Source organism: Schistocerca cancellata, chromosome 2 (genome assembly GCF_023864275.1).
Source record: "Schistocerca cancellata isolate TAMUIC-IGC-003103 chromosome 2, iqSchCanc2.1, whole genome shotgun sequence".
Classification (NCBI taxonomy): domain Eukaryota; kingdom Metazoa; phylum Arthropoda; class Insecta; order Orthoptera; family Acrididae; genus Schistocerca; species Schistocerca cancellata.
The window spans coordinates 723,540,895-723,563,518 of record NC_064627.1 but is presented as its reverse complement, the minus strand read 5'-3'; the positions used below and the strand labels follow the sequence as shown (position 1 = coordinate 723,563,518).

The following is a 22,624-nucleotide window of genomic DNA, read 5'->3' as shown; positions in this document are numbered from 1 at the left end:
TTAAGTGCTTTTCTAGGTGCACACAAGTCTTTAATATATATATTTATATGTAATAGGCATCTCTGGATATTTTCTGATTTTTATTTGACAAGAAATTTGTTTATTTTGACAACAATTACACAATGGGTGAATATATCAAATCAGTTTATCCTGTAGTTCATCTGGAGAAACAGGTTATTGTAGATAATTTTCTGCTATAAAGTATATTTTGACTCATAAACTTGCGCACACTGAGTATGTAAATTAATAATGTTTATAATTAGAAAGCGAAAAGTGTGTTTCATCAAACACAGTTGGACTGCCATTGGATACGATATTTAATGTATTATTTTTTTTTTTTTAAACACTTAAGAATGTTCTTAAGGTGTACAGCCTTTCCCATTTCAGCATCAACACTGGAGTTACGTATTCTGTTATCAGATTCGGAAAAGCATTTATTGCCTGCAGTTATGAAATATTACTTTCAGATATTTTCCCTGGAGCAACATGTAACTGAGGCACATCAAGGGTAACCTTATCTTCTTCATTACAGCTAATCTGAACAACTTGTGCTATAAAAGGAAACTTTCTTCCAAGGGCAAGTTACATAAGTGGCATATTATCACAGAGTTACTATACGGTGAAGGCTCACTTGCTGTTCTGCTGTGGTGCCTGTGGTAAAGGAGATGTCGGGAAAAGTGAATTTTCTTGAACTGCACAATGGAAGGAAGATGCCTATTATAGGGTTGGGCACCTGGGAGGTAAGGATTACAAAACACAAATTTGAAAGAGTAATTGTTCTATCAAAAGAGAAGATCTTTCGTTCTTAAAGATCAGTACAGCTAAAGGTATGTTAAGACAGTCATTTAGATGCTGCTGTTAAATGGTTCATAGCTTTGCAGTTTTATCCATATGCATGCATCAACAGCAATAAAACACCCCAACAGCTAATTCAAAAGCTGTTTTATAGTTTAAGTATTAATTAATAGTTGTAATTACTATGTTTATGTCACTTGAAATTTCTCAAAATTATTACCTCTATCCAGCCAATCCACCTGAAAGTGATCACTATTGTTTTTTCCTATTTTATTTACAATTATTTTTTCACACACTCATCAAACTGATGGCTTTTTCAGATATCATACCTACAATTAGTTGCAGAATAAGCTTAATCTGCTAAATTGGAATATTGTGATGACAATAACAACAAATAACTTGCATCTAATAATGGCCTTGCACTTGCATAAATATAATAATATTAATAATAAAACAGTCTTACTTAAAAAATCATACATTTTTAAGAAATTAACTCTGCACAGAAATATGAGTTGCTTCACACCCAGTGAAAATAAATTAACAATCTTGCTGCTTAAAAGTCATCTATCAGAAAAGATTTCAGTCTATCACTGTTACATTTTTAAATGATCTGCAAACTGAATTGTGTATCTTATTAACCTGTGTAACTTCCAGGCTTATACATGATGATTCAGTTAAGTCATAATGGTGTAGAATTTTGATCTACCAAAACATTTGTGGGTGTTAACTTCCCTAAAGTGTCCTCCAATGCTTTTATAATCCTGCAAAGGAGTTTCATGGCCGATTTTTCCATCCTATCTTACTTGTCGCTCTTAGACAGAAACATAATCCTGCAAAGGAGTTTCATGGCCGATTTTTCCATCCTATCTTACTTGTCGCTCTTAGACAGAAACAATTTCCTGGCTTTTCACTATTCCTTAAGTTTTTAAGTGACCTGTAAGTTGTCCATTGTCTTCAGTTTAGTTGCTCTCCCTCTTCTATAGTTATTACTGAAGATGATAGGTGTGGATCCCAGATGATGGATAATGGAATTAGCCACATACCAGAAAAATGTTTACTGGAAGCATTTATATTTTTATCTATATTCATTCGAAGTATCATAGCTAACTATTGGAGAATAAAATAGCATGAAAACTAAGCATCTGGTAAATGGAAAGGGATTCTAAACTTACAAGGTAGCTCTAACACAGGATAGTTTTCAGGCAATCTCATGTGGATGTGTTTGCAGCCTGGCCAGTAACATTCAAACCAGCTAAAGACACAAATACACAAGCTGACCTACTTGCTGTCAATAACAATTCTGGCATGGCACAAGAATCTGTGGGTAGAATTGGCAAACCACAGGAAGATGAGTATGGGAAGAAAGAAAAGCAGACCTTCCACTACAAAAGAAAGGAAAAATTGTCTAGAAAAACTGATTTTCCATATTTAGATAGAAGCAACTGAAAGAAACACAATTACCCTCATTTACATGCTCACACAGCTTTATATTTCAGACCAGTGTTCACAGTCATAGTGCTTAGTGAAATACTGATAACTATGAGTAGACACCTCAGTTTTGTATTGTGTAAATCATGACAGTGTCAGACTTCATTGCTGTTATAGTTCTTAAATTAACTGCATGATGTGTGTGTTTCTCTATGTAAGAGATTTAATCTTGCATTTTTTGTAAGTGTAAATTCATTCAGCCTGTAGCACAGTAGTTACTTATTTGTTTTGTTTTGAAAGCAACTGTCCAGTTGTTCTGTAAGCCAGTCAGTCAGGCTCCAGCTCTCATCTGATACACAAGTACAATTACAGAGTGGCAAGCTAAGTGTTTATCTTTCCTGTGTTTTCCTTGTAGTATATTTATTAAATTTTGTTTTTCTCTGTTTAAGAGGATTAATCCCATGTTTTTGTAAGTGTATATTCATTCAGTCTCTAGCACAATAGTTGCCCACTACGTAGCTTATTAACACATCAGTGTCCATTGACACATCAGGAGGGTAGCAAGTCACATATCTAAAATTGTCTGTTTTTATAGTTCACTTCTTCAAGTAGTCTTGCTAGGATGGCTAGTGTGTGTGCTTACTGTGTGAAGACGAAGGAGGAGTTGGCTGCAGTTTGAAAACAACTGAATGTGCTTTTGACTACAGATAGTCACCTTCAGGCTGCTGCCTTGTGGTGCAGCAGTGGCAGAGAATCTGGTGCATTGCATGGGACACCTCAAGTGTCACTTGTTTTGCCCATGGGCTCTGCTTCCAAGGCTCCTCCTAGTGCACTCAATGCAGTGGATCCGCCCTCACAGCAGGGTGAGTGGTGGGTGGCAATATGTTTGTGTCACTCAAGGCAGACGGCCAATGTGGAGACTGGCCACCTGACGTCACCCATTCACCCTGTGAGTAGACATGTGGCAGGGTCTGAGCAGGCACACACGGGTAGGGGTTTGCTAGTTTTTGGAATCTACAATGTTAGGCGCACTATGGAGCCCCGTTATGCAGATAGTGTTCAGGGCTGGAAAGAAAACCAATGTGCAGTCAGTATGTCTGCACTCGGTATGTCTGCCAGGGGGCCTCATCTGAGATGTGGAGACAGCCTTGCCTGCGAATATCAAGCAGGCAGGGTGCAGTCATCTGCATTTTGTGGCTCACGCCGGCACCAACGGCACCTGTGGCATGGGTTTTGAGGCAATCCTCAGTTCTTACGGGCGGCTAGTGGAGGTAGTGAAGACTGCTGGCCTCACACACAGGGTGCAAGCAGAGTTTGCAATTTGTAGCATCATTCCCAGAGTTGACTGGGGTCCTTTAGTTTGGAGCCTAGTGGAGGGTCTCAACCAAAGGCTTCGTCACCTTTGTGATGGTATTGGCTGCAGGTTTCTACACCTGCATTATCATGTGAGGATTTGTAGGACTCCCCTTGATAGGTCAGGGGAGCACTACACAAAGGAAGCAGCTGCCTAGATAGCAGAGTATTTGTGGAGTGCACATGAGGGTTTTTTAGGATAGGCAGTAATTTGAGGTGCTTAATGAACACTCACCAGTCAATATGCAGCAAGTGAAGTCAAATGGCATTCAGAATAGAGACAGTTCGACCGTCACAATTTTATCAGTAAACTGTTGAAGTATTCATAATAAAGTTCCTGAATTCCTACCCTTTAGGACAGTTCTCATGTTCAAACTATTCTTGGGTCTGAGAGCTAACTGAAAAGTGGGAAGCTCTGATATATTTAGCAAGTCATGGAACGTATATCGGAAAGAGAGATTAGAGGCCATAGGAGGGTGGGTGTTCATTGCAGTTGACAAAAGTACTGTCTCTATTGAGGTCAAAGTTGAGAGTGACAGTGAAATCATCAGGTTGCAAATAACAGGTGCACGTGAAACCAAGTTAATTATTGGACATTTTTACTGGCCACCCAATTCTGCTGTGACAGTTCTAGAGTAATTGAAAGTAAGTCTATGGTAAATACCCAGATCATGCAATACTAGTTGGAGGCAACTTTAACCTGCTGAGTATAGTCTGGGGTGTCTATGAATTCATTGTGGGGGGCACTGACAGACAGTCATGTGAAATACTTTCGAATAAGTTTTCTCAAAATTATCGTGAGCAACTAGCTCGACAGCTAATATGCAATGGAAATGTCTTAGACCTTAAAGCTATGAATAGGCTGGGCCTTATCAACAATGTCAGTATAGAAATGGGGCTTAGCGATCATGATATCATTATAGCAACTATGATCATGAAAGTTAGTAAATCAGTCAAGAACGCTAGTAGAGTGTTTCTGCTAGACAGAGCAGATAAGCAGTTATTAGCATCTCACTTAGACAGTGAATTGGCATCACTTACTTCCAGTAAGGTGAATGTAGAGGAATTATTAGCAAAGTTTAAGCAGATTGTAACTCGTGGTCTGGAGAGTTATGTGCCTAGCAAGTAGATAAAGGATGGAAAAGACCAACCATGGTTTAAAAATGAAATTTGGCAGAATTTGAGGAAGAAAAGGCTGTTGTATTGTTGGTTAAAAGGTAAAGCACAAATGATGACAAGCAAAGGTTAGTAGAGATTCGCGTCTCTGGAAAGATCTACGCACAAAGCATACAACTACCATTGTCACACTTTACCAAAAAATCTGGCAGAGAACCAGAGAAAATGTTGGTTGTAAGTAAAATTGCTAAGCAAAACAGGTCTAAGGCTTTCATTCAGTCCCCTGTTGACCAGTCTGATGTGGCAGTTGAAGATAGCAAAACAAAAGCTGAAGTTTTAAATTTTATGTTCAATAAATCATTTGCACAGGAGAATCATACAAACATACCACCATTTGACCATCAGACAGATTCCTGTATGGACAACATAGCAATAAGCATACCTGGCATAGAGAAACAACTGAAAGATTTGGAAGCAAATAAATCACCAGGTCCAGCTGGAACCACAGTTCGATTTTACAAAGAGTGCCCCTAACTTAGCTTGAATTTATCATGAAACAGACCCATGAAATTACAGACCAATATCCCTCACTTCTGTTTGCTGCATGATCCTTGAAAATATTCTCAGTTTGAGTATAATAAACTTTCTTGAGACTATGAAGTTTATACCCATGAATCAGAATAGTTTTAGAAAGCATCCCTCATGTGAAACTCTGCTTTCATTTTTCTCACATGATATACTGCAAATAATGTATGAAGGGTAACAGGCAGATTCCATATTTCCAGGTTTCTGGAAAGCATTGGACACAGTACCCCATTGCCAGTTGTTAATGAAGGTACAAGCATATAGAATAAGTTCACAGACATGTGAGTGGCTTCAAGACTTCTCTAAATAATAGAATCCAGTATGTTGTTCTCGACGGCAAGTGTTCATCAGAGACAAGGGTATCGTCAGGAGTGCCCCAGGAAAGTGTGATAGGACTGCTGTTGTTCTCTATGTACATACATGATTTGGTAGACAGGGTGGGCAACAATGTATGGTTGTTTGCCAATGATGCCATGGTGTACGGTAAGGTGTTGAAGTTTTGCATCACCTTGGTTCCAAGAGTTCCGGAATCTATACAGAAATTTGGATGATGATGATGATAATGATGATGATGATGATGATGATGATGTTTGGTTTGGTTTGTGGGGCACTCAATTGCACAGTTATCAGTGTCTGTACAAAATTCCAACCTTTGCTCAGTCCAATCTTGCCACTTTCAGGAATGATGATGAAATGATGAGAACAACACAAACACCCAGTCATTTCGAGGCAGGTGAAAATCCCTGACCCTGCCGGGAATCAAACCTGGGACCCCTTCCTCAGGAAGCAAGAATGGGACTGCGAGTCCATGAGCTGCTGACAGAAAATTGGAATCGACATCAACACAAAAGAGATGGTGGTCTAGATTGCTGTACACACCAGTACCTCTAATACCCGGCAGCATCTCCACTTGCATTGATGCATGCCTGTAGTTGTTGTGGAATACTATACACAAGTCTATCACAGCACTATTGGCCCAGATTGTCCCACTCTTCAATGGCGATTCAGCATAGACAACTCAGAGTGGTTGGTGGGTCATGTCATCCATAAACAGCCCTTTTAAATCTATCCCAGGCACGTTCAATAGGGTTCACGTCTGGAGAACAGGCTGGCTGGCCACTCTAGTCGAGCGATGTCATTATCCTGAAGCAAGTTACAAGATGTGCACGATGGGGGCACGAATTGTCGTCCATGAAGATGAATGCCTCACCAATATGTTGCCGATACGGTTTCACTATTGGTCGGAGGATAGAATTCACGTATCGTACAGTCGTTATGGTACCTTCCATGACCACCATCGGTGTACGTCAGCCCCACATAAGGCCACCCCAAAACAGCAGGGAACCTCCAACTAGCTGCACTTGCTGGACAGTGTGTCTAAGGTGTTCAGCCTGACCAGACGATTGTCTGGTTGAAGGCTTATGCGACACTTGTCAGTGAAGAGAACATGATGCCAATCCTGAGCAGTCCATTCAGCATGTTGTTGGGCCCATCTGTACCATGCTGCATGGTGTTGTGGTTGCAAAGATGTACCCCACCCTGGACATCAGGAGTAACGTTGCGCATCATGCAGCCTATTGCGCACAGTTTGAGTCATAACACAATGTCCTGTGGCTGCAGGAAAAGCATTATTCAACATGGTGGCATTGCTGTCAGGGTTCCTTCGAGCCATAATCCATAGTGGTCATCCATTGCAATAGTAGCCCTTGGGTGGCCTGAGTGAGGCATGTCATCAACAGTTCCTGTTTCTCTGTATCTCCTCCATGTCCAAACAACATCGGTTTGGTTCACTCTGAGAAACCTGGACACTTCCCTTGTTGACAGCCCTTCCTGGCACAAAGTAACAATGCAGACATGATCAAACCATGGTATTGACCGTCTCAGCACAGTTGAACTACAGACAACAGGAGCCATGTACCTCCTTCCTGGTGGAATGACTTGAACTGATCTTCTGTTGGACCCCCTCCATCTAATAGGCACTACTCATGCATGGTTGTTTACATCTTTGGTTGGTGTACTGACATCTCTGAACAGTCAAAGAGACTGTGTCTGTGATACAATATCCACAGTCAATGTCTATCTTCAGAAGTTCTGGGAACTGGGGTGATGGAAAACTTTTTTTTGGTTGTGTGTACTACAACACACTATTTATTGTTCTCATAGAGACCACAAAGACAAGATTACACTAATTACAGCGCTCACAGATGTGCTTAAGCACTCATTCTCCCAACACTCGATACCCAAACATTACAAGAAGAAGTCCTAATAACTGATACAACAATGAGAAGTACCATATGACATGCACTTCATAGTAATTTACAGAAAATTAATGCAAATATATCCATGATTTCCTAGATTACACAAAAGCAAAGGTCTTTTGTTTACAAGTTTTATAAACACAGATATATTTGAACAAATTTTACTGACTTTATCTCTGTGCTGCACTTCAAGTAAATAATGTTCATATTGGAATGAATGTTCATTTTTAATCAAGTTTGACATTTGTTAACATACTCTTTTAATATCATGTAAAGCAAAGGCATTTCAGAACACAACTGTGACATGTGGTACAGAATGTTAACAGGTCTCATTAAAACTTCTTCTTAAGAGTGGTGGGAGTGTGAATAGCTTATAACTCACAGAATTATTGATAAAACTGTAAATATGTGATCTAATGTCTATTTTTCATTGTTTATGTGTAGATTATGATACAGTCACAACATTCTCCATCTCGCCCCTAAAGGCATTTTGTTCTGTCTGAATAATGTTGATCTCATCAATCAGAATGGAAAAAAATGCTGTACCAGAATTAGAAGCTGCCTCATGTTATTTTGAGAAATGTTTCTAGTGATTTGTTGTTATTATTTCTGTGTGCTGCAAGTACAATCTCTTGCTTGAGAGTCCTCCATAGCATATTCAGAGACATACTTGTCCAAAAAGCTCTGTATATTCTAGCTGTGCTATTTTTCTTCTCAATTTTTTTCCCTGTTCATGATTGGGGAATTCAAGTGTCTCAGAAAGGGCATTGGCAATTAATCCATAAGCCAAGAAAATTATTGAGAGGATGAAAGAGGACAATCTTGTCAAAGATCAGCTGCTATATGATGAATTCATGTTTTTATTTTACTCATTCCTCCCAACATTTCATTCAGATGCTCCATTAGCTTCATTTTTACACACTTCTCTGACCTAGATTTTGAGAAGTTCAATGGAGCCATAATGTGGCCTTGAATGTGGAAGAATACCATACAGCTAACATTTCAAGATGCTTCTGTCAGATCTGGTATCCACAAGTAACTGAAGAGAACTGAAAACATTTAGGAGGAAGGATTGCTTCAACTTCAAAAAGACTTTAAAGTGTTCCCTCAAATATTTGTCTGCAAAGTATTCCTCTGATGATCATCATTGACTTACTTATCACCAAAAGCTATAAGGAGTCTTCACTGCAGCCTGATTAACACTAATCATTCTTTTAATCAACCAGTTTTGATTGAAAAGAATTGACTTTTTAGTTATGTAGCTATTGCTGTAATGAACAAGTTTGATAAAACAAGTCTGGATGAGGAGTGGATATTCTGTGTGAAATCAGAGCAGATGTTTGAGAGTATGACAGATGAATCAATAATTAAACGTCAAGCAGTCTATGATGCCGTCATATAAAGTTTTGCTTTTCTCAGTTGAAATAATTTATACAAAAAAGACTCTAAATATCCTGTAGTGACTTTCCTAAACATTTTTACAGCTCAAGAGTATTTTTTGAACAAATTGACTCTTTCATTTATATCTTATTTTCAGTCCTACTTGAGCTCAGAATAATCCATAATTAGTGAGGCACCAATTCATAAGATAAATCAAATGTGACCATGAAAAATTAGACAAAAAAAACTTTTTCTCCCACACACCAAAAATTAGTTCAAGGAAATAGGGGTCATCAACCTGACTATCACAGGGAAAATTTTGATGGAATGAAGTCCCCCCCCCCCCCCCCCCCGCCCCACACCCCCCGCTCCCCTCTCCCCACTATGCACACATATATCACCATCTTCAATACTCCTGATCTTGAAGTATTGAAGTATCTTACACACCTTGACTGTAGAATATACTAGCTTCAGCTAGTAAAGCTTCACTTCCCTCACTAAAAGTGGGGGTGCACTGTCATATTGCCCTTTCTTCATAAGCAAGTACACAGATTGTTGTTTAGAATATTGCAGGATAATTCTCTACAATAGCAAACAGCAATTGTTGCACACAAATTATCAATGTTGAACACAATACATATATTTTCTGCCAAAACAAGTATTTTTATCATCAAGATAATTATTTATAAACATAGTGACACCTGTCAATAGACGATATAAGGCACTGTAGATATGAATCACTAGTAGGAAATACTGTTACTATATTTCCTTTTTTTTAATTTCTGGAGGCCCTAAAAACATTTGATCTCTAAATAGCAGCAACACTTCTGTTGTAATGAAACATCAGTCAAACTGTTAAATTCTTCTGCTCACTTGACAGTGAGTTGATGAATAAATGGGTGTTTCCTGAAAGACTGAAATATGCAGTAATACCACCAATGTATGACCGTAGAGATAAGCAGTTGACCTCCGATAATTATAGTCTCATCTTTCTCCTTCCAGTTTTCTCAAAAATGTTTGAGAAGGGAGCTTCTAAATATCAAAACCTTATGTGATAATAACCTTTGACAACAGCTGAAATTGGCTTCTGTAAATGCTTCTCTTCAAAGAAAATAATATCTGATCTCTCAAACTCAGCTATGTTAGACTTAAACATGAAAAATTACCTTTTCCTATTTTCTGTAATCTTACCAAGGCCTTTGATTGAGTAGATTATAAAATGCTGCTTCAAAAATTAATACGGTATGATGTTAAATGCATTCTCCTTAAAAGGATGGAGTCATATCTCAACAGTAAAGAATGGAGGATTCCATTAAAAATTATTTTAGAGGACTACAATTAAATTTGTGATTAACATGGACGTTGGAAGACTCTTCAAAACCTGTGCTGTTTACTAACGATGTAAGTATACTGATAAAGGGCCCAGACACAGGAGAGACAGCCAGAAAAATAATGAAACAAGCTGGCAATTGGTTCACAGTAAACAGCTTAACCCAAAATCTTACAAACTCTCACATTATGCATTAGCAAACAAATGAGAATATCTTAAAGGTGGCAGAATACACATACACATATTTACATCTGCTCAGCTACATTGTCACAACTGACTACATTGTGCCAGCACTGCAGCTAAGCACGGATGAGGGGTTGTGTCAGGTGGAACGCGAAGGGGAGAAAGGAGGCAGGAAGTGAGATAAAGGGTTGGGAAAAGGCACAGTGAGTTTGGAGAGAAGATAGAGCAGAGAAAGAGTGTGACTGCAGAGAGGGCAGCATGGGTGCAGAACGTGTAAAGGTGACAGGAAATCCAACTGCATGAGATACAGTGCCAATGTTATATGACACATGCTGGTTAATGTGATTTGTGACTGTAGTGTTCTCCAGCATCAGCTCTCAGTTCTATGTGGCTTGAAAACCACACAATTTGTTTACAAAAATGGAGTAGCATAAAATTCCTATGCTAGCTCTATTAAAACGCAAATTTCCTCCTTCTTCCATGTGCTAGTAATGTTGCTCTGTCTGTAGCACACTAAATAAAGAATTTGACAACAGCACAAAAAGGATAGGTCCTGCTCACCATACATTGGAGATGTTGAGTCGCAGACAGACACAACAAAAAGGCTGCTACACAAGTAAAGTTTTGACCAAAAGACCTTCTTCAAAAGAAGACAACACACACATTCACACAAGTGCAACTCACAAACGCGACCACTATCTCTAGCCACCAAGGCCTGACCATGAGCACCTGTGCATGGTGGGAGAAACAATCTGGGCGGTGGCAAGAAGGAAGAGGCTGGGTTGGGGAGGGGGAGAGATTGGAGGGTAGGGATGGGGAATGGGAAAATGCTGCTTGTGGGGGCATACAGGGATGTGGTGGGGACAGGGTATGATAGCTAAGTGCAGAGGGAAGGTTAGATGGGTAGGGGAAGGAGGGGGGAAGGGAGCAGAAAAGGAGAGAAGTAAAAAGACTGTGGGTGCATTGGTAGAAGAGAAGGCTGTGATGTGCTGAAGTGGGAGCAGGGAAGGTGGTAGGTAGGTGAAGGACAGTAACTAATGAATATTGAGGCCAGAAGAGTTACAGGAATGAGGGATATATTGCAGGGAAAGTTCCCACCTGGAAAACTCAGAGAAGCTGGTGCTGGCAGGATGGATTCAGACGACACAAGCTGTGAAGCTTTCATCAAAATGAAGAATATTTTCTTGGTCAGCATGCACAGCAGCTGTGTGATCCAGCTGTCTCTTAGCCACAGTTTGTCAGTAACCATTCACAGTTTCTCAGTATCCATTCATCTGGACAGATAGCTCGTTGGTTTTCATGCCCATGCAGAACACAAACAGTAGTTGCAGCTTCGCTTGTAGATCACATGACTGCTTTGAAGGGGTAAGTGATGCTTGTGACCAGACTGGTGTAGGTGGTGGTGGGAATCTGAATGGAACAGGTCTTGCATCTAGATATATTACATGGATATGAGCCATGAGGCAAGGTGTTCAAAGCAGGGGTGAAGTAAGAATCGATGAGGATATTGTGTAGGTTTGGTGGGTGCAGACTACAACTGTGGGAGCAGTGGAAAGGATAAAAGTAGGATATTTCTCATTTCTGGACACAACAAGAAGAAGACAAAATTCTAGTGGAGAATACAATTCAGTAACTACAGCCTGGGACTTTGGGATACTGTGGGTGACTGGAGAGAGAAGGCTTGGAATATTTGCTTCTATACAAGGTTGGGAGAATAATTTTGGTCTGTAAAGGCTTCTGTGATACTCTTGATATAGTTGAAGAACAACTGCTCATCACTACAGATGCAATGGCCACAGGTGGCTAGGCTGTATGGAAGGGACTTCTTTGTATGGAATGGGTGGCAGCTGTCAAAGTGGAAGTATTGCTGGTGGTTGGTAGGTTTGATATGGACAGAGGCACTAATGTAACCATCTTTGAGGTAGAAGTCAATATTGCAGAAGGTAGCTTTTGGGTTGAGGAGGACCAGATAAAGCAAAAGTGTTGAGGTTCTGGAGGAATGTGTATAGATGTCCTCACCCTTGATTCAGATTGTGAAGATGTCATTAATAAATCTGAACCAGCTAAGTGGTTTGGGATTCTGGGTGGTTGGGAAGGATTCCTCCAAATGTCCCTGAATAGGTTGGCATAGGGTGGAAATATCCATGAACACATTACAAGACCAGAAGGCAAGTTCCATGTCCAATTTCCAAGGACATCGACTTATAAAAGTTACGAAACTGAACAAACTCACTCCTGCTAGACAGAACACTTACATTTAAATAGTATCGAATATTACACACATTATTTCTACTATTTTTATAAGAAAGAGCCCCACACTTTAAAAAAATGTGAAAGTGAATAAAATACATTTTGATATAGCAAGGAACAAGCCTGTTACACATTACTTCTCTCAGCGCCTCAATCAACTGTGATATGCTGAACTTCTGTAACAAATGGCTTGTATTTTATGTTATGAAGTACTGAAGGTTTTAATTAAGAATCTATTACTACCTGATATTTAATCATAATAGAGCCTACCACATAAAATGGGTTTTTGATGAATCATTGATACCATTGCCTTAAAATGGTATACTTTCAAAACACACAAGTTATGATATTAAAATAATTAACACAAAATTCTTTAACCACCAATATGACATTTCCATCATATTATTACAGCAAATTGTACCACCAGTGAGGCATTTTTGAGAGATTCCCAATGTGCTGGTGCTTTGAAGCAGCAGATATTCATAGGATATGAGTTCTAATATAAAACCCATCAAATATGGACTTCAGCTGAAAATAACAAAATCCAATATAGGATCTCCCAAGTTCTGCTTAGAGTGTTCTTGCCTCTAATTGGTTCAATGTTTTGTAGCATGTTGTTGAAATATCACAGAACTTATTTTGTGTTTCAAGTGCAGTAATGCCTCCTCAATGTGAAATAATTGGAAGTGATGTCAAAAAACTCATACTCATCCCATGTGAGGACAGCCTTAGGGTCATGGGGCAGGTGGGGAGGTAGGTAGCAGGGATTGAGTCCCAGAAGGATTATGGGATGGAAGGATGTGTTGCATTCATGTAATTCAAAGAAGCTGGTGTTGGGAGGATGCATACAGATGGCATGAGTGATGAAGCAGATATCAGCCATTGAAATTATGTTTATTATGCTCAATGGCACTTTTTGCTTTGGATGGTTAACCTTGCTCTTTGCTACAGTTTGGGAGTGGCCACTTGAGGTGAAAAGCTGACTTGCAGTCAGGCCCACATAAATTGCTGTGCACAAATTATAGAAGAGTTGGTATGTGATATGATACCCTTCACAATTTGCCTAGCCTCTGGCAGGATACAATATGTCTGTGCTGGGAAAGCAGTAGGACGTCCTGCATGGATGTATTGGGCAAGTGGTTGAGAGTAGGTATGGCATAAGGATGGGCTAGGATAGCTTATAGATTGGGTGGGTGGTGAAGTATCATGTTGGGAGCGATGTGAGAGATTAAGTATAGATGACTTATTTCCAATTACAAAGATAAGTACTCAAAGTCCTGTTGAATGCTATTGTTAAGTCTAAAGATTTCTTGAATTAACAAAGATTTTCAGCTGCAGCTACTGTCAAGGAACTTGAGCTCATCATATAATGTGAAACAATGGAGTGTGCATTGACCTCTTTTATTGCCTTAAAATGTATATACAAGCAAAAAATCCATTTACTGTGAATTCACAGTTCATAACTCTGTGCTGAATATAATGAAATTTGTAGAAAAATTCTTTGGTATCATGAGTCAAAAAGTGGTTGGAATAACAGATGACCTTGATAAGAGGTACAGCAGAAAAGCATGGGGCTCAGCACTGAAACTGTTATGTACTTCATGCCACCATGCTTCTAACTAGCGGTCACCATCAATTATCAAGGCTGGGCAGAACACCTATGGGTACTTGTTAAAAGTGAGAGGTGACTGCCACCCCACCACATTGTCCAGGAGAGGAGTAGTAGACATACACAGAACAGATAACTCAGTAACATCTCAGTACATCACATCATCTAATGACAGCATCTCAGTTTGCTGTCAAAGCATCATGCCTCTGTGACACCCCCATCCAGCATGACACATGAGAAATTTTTCTGCAAGATGTCTGCCACAAAAGACTTCAGTCTCACATTAATGAAATTTGCTTGCACTCTTTAATTTTGTTTACTTGGTTGCTCTCTACCTTTTTAACATTTTTCTTCTGCTTCATTTTATAATTTTTCCTGCAGTTTACCTTAAGCCCTGTTACATTTTCCATTTTATTTCTTGTGAATAACAATAAGCTCATTATGCCTCTCTCTGTTCAGTAAATACTAATTTTTGTGGAACCTAACTACATGAATTGCATGTAGCAATCTGCATGTGATGTTTACTGTCACATCTCTCCAACTAGTACAGCAGAGGTTTGAGTCAGTTAATGTATACATTTTTGTGTATTTCTGAATTTTGTAACAATTTATTTTAGTGTCAATGTCCTGTGAAACATATAAATCTTTTTTATAGTTTCTTAAAAAATAAAAACTTGATATAAAGAAAGACTATAGTAACTTGTGGATCAGTTATCTAATATGGATGTTATAATATAGATTAATCTTTAGACAGTTACTTTTCTTACAAATACGCTTTGAATTTAATCTCCAAATATTTATCTATGCTACTGTAAGAATTAACAAGAATCTAGTATGGCTGCTGTCTACATGTTTTAATTTGAAAGGGTTTTATATTTTGAAGTATTAGCTGATATTGAAGTCATAGGAGCTTTAGACATGGGTAAGCAGTGTGCCAATGGCATGTTTCAACTGCCTTTCTAATTCTTTACTGTTATCTTCCATAATAATGTCAACACTAAAAACAGGCAACATTCATCACAGATGCTTAGTATGCAGAATTACCTATGAGTCACAAATGTTTTTTGTGGACACTAATAAATCATGTAAAATCATCCTTTATGAAAGTACATTTTGTTTCAGCTGTGTTACAATCTTTGCACTAAATATGTGCTAGAGCCTGATGTGGAGCAAGGCTTTCATTCAATAACCTATTCTATTTTAAATTCAATGGACATATCTATTTAAAATATCTGCCATGTTTTATAATATATACTTCTTGCAAACTTCATAGTGTGATCTTAATTTTCTAGGTTCAAATACTGTCAAAGGATGAAGTTGATGACAAAGAATTAGTCAACGCAATAGATGCTGCACTTGAAATTGGTTATAGACACATTGACACAGCTTACCTTTATTGCACAGAGAAAGCTATTGGAAAAGTTTTGAAGAAATGGACCAGCTCTGGAAAAATTAAGAGAGAGGACTTATTTATTACAACTAAGGTAAGGGAGAAGTTGTGTAACATATTTTTAAATTTGTGTTGAGTTGTGACACGCAAAGTAGCTCCTTAAAAAATACATGGTATCATTATGAACACATTGTGTGGTATTCCAATAAATACTTACACAACTGATGGATTTCCTTGACATGATAGATTAACGATGTGCTTCCAGGTGTTCTGTCATGTTGTTATTTCCATTGAATGCACAACAACTCAGCAGAACACCTGTAAGTGTACCATTAATTACATAAAGGCCTGTTCTTAATTTAATTAAACTTTATAGTTTCGAAAACATCAATAACCACTAAATAGATTCCACTATTCACTTGACTACAGTGTAGCTTAGTTTCTAAATTTTCTTGCTGTTCATGCATTTGTAAGAAATGATAGATCCATTACTTGTACATCAAAATATACACTATCACACTTAACCACAGACAGTTAAGTGGTGATGATGTCTGAGATATCGTGGTATGTATTGTTTTGTCCCAAGGTGACACAGAGAACCCAGTCATGTTAAGGTTCTGAAAAAGCATGGAAACAGGTGAAATTTCCAGCTAAAGTTGCCACCTTGAGTTGAACTAATAGTGACAGATTTCAGAAAAAGAGCTATAAAATGAAATGAAATATTTGCATTTCAAATGTGCAATTTAAATGAAGTGATTATCATTTAAATTCCTATAATGATAGTTTACTCTCAGTAAAATAATTCCATGCATGAAGTCCAGAGAAAAACTTAGGTAAATAATGAAATGCACAAAGTTTAGAGACAAACTTCATTCTCCAGAAATGTGTTGTCCAATGTAAGAAACCACAAATAGTGAACTCTTGCCCCTGGTACTATTACTAACTCATTCTCAGGTGGTTATTCACATTCACCAACCTGTCATAGTACGAGTTTAGAGAACATCCCTTCTCTCAGTCATATTTGCCATGATTCTGAAACACCTTTCAGTTATAGTGGCCTATGAAACATGGCACTTTTGTAGGTCCCAGAAGTTTATCTTCTTAGAAATAAAGTTTCTGTGACCTTGCATCTCTTGAAGCACATTACTTATGAGCATTTGTCACACCTCATGAAACCTACATTTTACACTCCAATTAGTTTTGTACATCATGTTGAACTTGCTTACTTAAAAAAACGTACCAGTTCATACCATTTCCAAAGCATTATTCCTAGTTTATTTAAGAATATTCACCTCAGATACCGCCATCAGATTTTTAAATCCTGAATGCCTCCAAAAACCATCAAAATCAAGTAACTGCCTCGTATAGTCATGTACAAACATTCAAGAAGTGCTGATAGAGCAGATAAAATTCATGAAGGTGACTGCTTCCCAGCCCAGTATCTGACAATGCCAACAGGCATCCCAGTTTTACAGTTTCCATTGCAGGTATGATTCACAAATTTTATCTGAATTCTGTGCTGTGGGGAAACAGAATACACTAAAGAGGACCGTAGTGCTTAAGCAGTACTTCTTTTGGTGGAGGCTAGAAGCTAATCTTTCATTAGGGAAAAGAATTTTTTTTATTTCAGGCTATGAATAGCTTAAAAAGACAACTTTCACTTAACTGAGATTACAATCTGGCTTTTATTTTCATTTTTTTCTGAGAAATTTCTTTGTAATCTTGTTTCTTCAGCAGTTTCTGTAAGTTTGCTTGTTGAGTGTCTCTAATTTCGTCTCACTCTTCATCTGTTACATTTTCTCTCAATCTATTCATTTTCTTCCACTGCGAATCAAAATATGCTTCTCACTTACCTGCTTCACTTCTCCACAGTTCTTTCTGTTTCCTTCTTCTTTCAGCACAGGAATGATCTCTGCGCCTTTCACAATTCAGCATCCTCTTAAATCAGACATAATACATTGTTCACTGCCTTAGGCAGTTTATTTTCACTTAAATTTATTTCACTTTCTATCATTTTCACTTTTACTTGATGCACTCTAATCAGTTTCCAAGATTATACAGCCTCATGCATCTCATGTGTACACACACACACACACACACACACACACACACACACACACACACACACACACAACACAACACAACACAACACCTGTGAGTAGGAACATATTTCCACCACAACAGGATAATGCAACACTTGAGAACATTTTCAAACAACATGAAACATTCTGGAAAATTCTAGAAGATTTTTTAACCTTCCAGAAGGTTAAAAAATGTAACATTTTGGAACATTCAACAACATTCATCAACAATCTCAAAGATTCTGTCTGTAACATTCATGAACATTCTGACCTGCCTCAGCCCCTCTGGCACTCATTTCCTAGCTGTTGCACTGACTTCCCATGTGAAGTCCATTAGCATGATTCCCTATTCAATGCCCTAATCTTTGCATCCAATCCCTACAGTTCCAAAACCAAAACCTTGTTCATGAGTGGAGGATGGAGGGCTACCATACCATATAATACCAAAGCGATTTGAGGAGGGGTTTGCGGGGTTATAATGGCATATATTTGTAATGGCATACGTTTGTAAAGGCAAAGAGTTTGGGCAGAGATGTCAGTCGAGGTGGAAGTACAGAGGCAAAGATGTTGTTGAAAGACAGGTGAGGTATGAGCGGCGGCAACTTGAAATTAGCGGAGGTTGAGGCCTGGCGGATAACGAGAAGAGAGGATATACTGAAGGGCAAGTTCCCATCTCTGCTCCCGGGATTGGAATGACTCCTTACCCTCTCCCTTAAAACCCACATCCTTTCATCTTTCCCTCTCCTTCCCTCTTTCCTGATGAAGCAACCGTTGGTTGCGAGAGCTTGAATTTTGTGTATATTTGTGTTTGTTTGTGTGTCTATCGACCAGCCAGCACTTACGTTTGGTGAGTCTCACATCTTTGTTTTTATATATATATATGTCTGCTTGTGTCTTGTATGTGTGGATGGATATGTGTGTGTGTGCGAGTGTATACCTGTCCTTTTTTCCCCCTAAGGTAAGTCTTTCCGCTCCCGGGATTGGAATGACTCCTTACCCTCTCCCTTAAAACCCATATCCTTTCGTCTTTCCTTCTCCTTCCCTCTTTCCTGACGAGGCAACCGTTGGTTGCGAAAGCTAGATTTTGTGTGTATGTTTGTGTTTGTTTGTGTGTCTATCGACCTGCCAGCGCTTTTGTTTGGTAAGTCTCATAATCTTTCTTTTATATATATATATATATATATATATATATATATATATATATATATATATATATATATATGCGGATGGATATGTGTGTGTGTGCGAGTGTATACCTGTCCTTTTTTCCCCCTAAGGTAAGTCTTTCCACTCCCGGGATTGGAATGACTCCTTACCCTCTCCCTTAAAACCCACATCCTTTCGTCTTTCCCTCTCCTTCCCTTTTTCCTGACGAAGCAACCGTTTGTTGCGAAAGCTTGAATTTTGTGTGTATGTTTGTGTTTGTTTGTGTGTCTATCGACCTGCCAGCGCTTTTGTTTGGTAAGTCTCATCATCTTTCTTTTTAGATATATATGCCCAAACTCTTTGCCTTTACAAATGTCTGCTTGTGTCTGTGTATATGCGGATGGATATGTGTGTGTGTGCGAATGTATACCTGTCCTTTTTTCCCCCTAAGGTAAGTCTTTCTGCTCCCGGGATTGGAATGACTCCTTACCCTCTCCCTTAAAACCCACATCCTTTCGTCTTTCCCTCTCCTTCCCTCTTTCCTGACGAAGCAACCGTTTGTTGTGAAAGCTTGAATTTTGTGTGTATGTGCGTGTTTGTTTGTGTGTCTATCGACCTGCCAGCGCTTTTGTTTGGTAAGTCTCATCATCTTTCTTTATAGTGTGTGTGTGTGTGTGTGTGTGTGTGAGAGAGAGAGAGAGAGAGAGAGAGAGAGAGAGAGAGAGAGAGAGAGAGAGAGAGAGAGAGAGTCTCACACCTTTGTTTATATATAATAAATACCCTGTTGTACTGCATGTAATTTTCTTCTTGTAATTTTAAATGTTCTGTATTTTGTTCTAGCTACCAAGCTGGGCAATGAAGCCTGAAAAGGTTGAGAAATACCTTAAAGAATCACTGGCAGCATTGCAGTTATCATACGTTGACTTATATCTGCTTCACCATGCTGTTGGCTTAGTTGAAATCGATGGTGACAATGTAGAAGCATATCACAAGTATCCAACACCTGATGTTACAACAGACCACGTTAGTGTATGGAAGGTATGGTTTGCAGTCATTGTTTTACTCCATCATGCATCTTTTGTGAGATATCTATTTAAATATTCTTTTCATTCCCAGGCTATGGAAGCACAAGTAGATGCTGGAAGGGCATTGTCAATTGGGCTTTCCAACTTTAATGCTCGCCAGGTAAAGCGTATAGTAAATTCAGCTCGCATTAAGCCAGCAAACCTGCAAGTTGAGGCACAACTGTATTGCCAACAGAAAGAACTCGCTGCCTTTTGCAAAGCCTTAGATATCACTGTGTGTGCTTTTGGCCCTATTGGATCACCAGCTCTAAGTACTACTGGTGCAAAGTAAGTTTACACATTTTTATCTACCACAATGTGAAATATTTGCAGTTATGGTGCATGATTCGTGTTCTTGTTCTTTTCTGTTGTCTGAATTCATCCATTTACCTCCAAGTAAGGTTTTAATGCAAGTTTTATTACTCTTAGCATTAAATCAAACAGTGGAAAGTCCACAGTGTAATAACAACAATATGGTAAGGATAGATTGCTACTCACTACACAGAGGATTGAGTTGCACACAGGCACAATGAAAAAGGATGGTAGGAATATTTGGCTTTTGGACAGCCTTTATTCAGCTTTGGGTAACCTTTATTTAGCTTTGGATATCCTTCATCACATGTATAAAACTCAAACACATTCACATAAGAACAACCCAATCACACATGAACACCAATCCCAATCTTATAATCCTATCTTCTGATAAAGGTTCCACCAGCATGGTTATGAACCACAGAGATTACCAGGCAGAGAGACTTAGTCAGCTGTCAGGTACATTCACCTACAACCTCTGTCACATTCCACAAATTCCACAGGAACTTTGGCCCTTCCCCATATCCTCATATCCATCCCACAAGCACTCCCCTAAGTCTCTCTCCTCACACCCCAGCACTCATCATACTCCTACCTTCTACATGCTTGTTAAAGTACACAAACCTAAACACATAGGATGCCCTGATGTGGCTGGTTACTGTGCCCCCACAGTTTTCTGACTGGTTTGATGCAACCTGTCACAAATTTCTTTCTGGTCTGTGACACCTTTTCAACTCAGAGTAGCAACTGCAAACTATGTCCTCAGTTATTTGCTGGATGTGTCTCAATCTCTATCTTCCTCTACAGTTTTTATATTGTACAGCTCCCTCTAGTACCATGGAAGTTATTCCCTGATGTCTTAACAGATGTTTTATTATCCTATCCCTTCTTTTTGTCAGTGTTTTCTATATTATATTCCTTTCCTTGCTGATTGAGCAGAGAACCTCCTCATTCCTTATCTTAACATACACTACTTTTCAACATTCTTCTGTAGCACCACATCTCAAATGCTCATATTGTCTTCTGTTCTGGTTTTCCCACAGTCCATATCTCACTGCCAAACAATGCTGTGCTTCAAACATACATTCTCAGAAATTTCTACCTCAAATTAAGACCCCCTGTTTGATACTAGTAGACTTCTTTTGGCGACGAATGCTCTTTTTGACAGTGTTAGTCTGCTTTTCATGTCTGCCTTGCTCCATCTATCATGGGTTATTTTGCTGACTATGTAGCAGAATTTCTTAACTTCATTTACTTAGTGATCACCAATTATGATGTTAAGTTTCTCACTGTTCTCATTTATGCTACTTCTCTTTACTTTCATCTTTATTCAGCTTACTCCCATTTCATATTTGTACTCATTAGACTGTCCATTCCTTTCAACAGATACTGTAATTCTTCTTTATTTTCACTGAGGATAAGAATGTCATCAGTAAATCTTAACACTGATAACCTCTCAACTTGAGTTTTAATCCCACTCTTGAACCATTCTTTTATTTCCATAATTGCTTCTTCAACGCCTAGACTGAACAGTAGGGGCAAAAGACTTTCCTGTTTCACACACTTTCACCCTTTCTGACCTGCGCACCCCATTCTTGGTCTTCCACTCTTATTGTTACCTCGTGGTTCTTGTACATATTGTATATTACCTAGCTTTCCCTATAGCTTGCCCCCATTTTTCTCAGGATTTTGAAGGTCTTGCATTATTTCACATTACTGGTCTCTTGATTTTTCTTCCGTCTTGCTTCTATTATCAACCACAATGTCAGAACTGCCGCTCTGGTTCCTTTACCTTTCCTAAAGCCAAACTGATTGTCATCTAGCAGATCCTCAATTTTCTTTTCCATTCTTCTTTATGTTATTCTTATCAGCAGCTTGGATGTATATGCTGTTAAGCTGATTGTGCAATAATTCTCACACTTGTCAGATTTTTCAATCTTGGGAATTGCTTGGATGATGTTTCTCCAAAAGTCCGATGGTATATCACCAGTCTCATACGTTCTGCTCATTGGCATGAACAATTGTTTTGTTGCCACTACTTATGGAATGTTGACTATCTCTTCTGATTTATTTCATTTTAAATCTTTGAAAGCTCTTCTAAATTCTGTGTCTAGTACTAGAGCCCTTATCTCTTCCCTATTGGCTCTTGTTTCTTCATCTGTCACTTTGCCAGATAAGTCCTCCCCTTCATAGAGGCCCTCAATGTACACTTTCCACCTATCCACTTTCTCCTCTGTATTTAACAATGGAATTCCCATTGCACTCTTAATGTTACCACCCTTGCTTCTAGTTTTACTGAAAGTTGTTTTCACTTTTCTATATGCTGATTTGGTCCATCTGACAA

At 38.8% G+C, this 22,624-nt stretch overlaps 1 protein-coding gene across 1 annotated transcript in view; it reads left to right on the top strand.

Moving 5' to 3' along the window:
- Positions 1–581: 581 nt before the first annotated feature.
- LOC126162521 (dihydrodiol dehydrogenase 3-like) overlaps positions 582–22,624 on the top strand; it is a 76,110-nt gene continuing 54,067 nt past the window's right edge. Inside the window, exons 1-4 of the mRNA XM_049919091.1 lie at positions 582–740; positions 15,580–15,771; positions 19,745–19,942; positions 20,021–20,256. Coding sequence (XP_049775048.1) covers positions 666–740; positions 15,580–15,771; positions 19,745–19,942; positions 20,021–20,256 — 701 coding nt within the window. The 5' untranslated portion in view covers positions 582–665. The remainder of the gene's footprint in view (positions 741–15,579; positions 15,772–19,744; positions 19,943–20,020; positions 20,257–22,624) is intronic.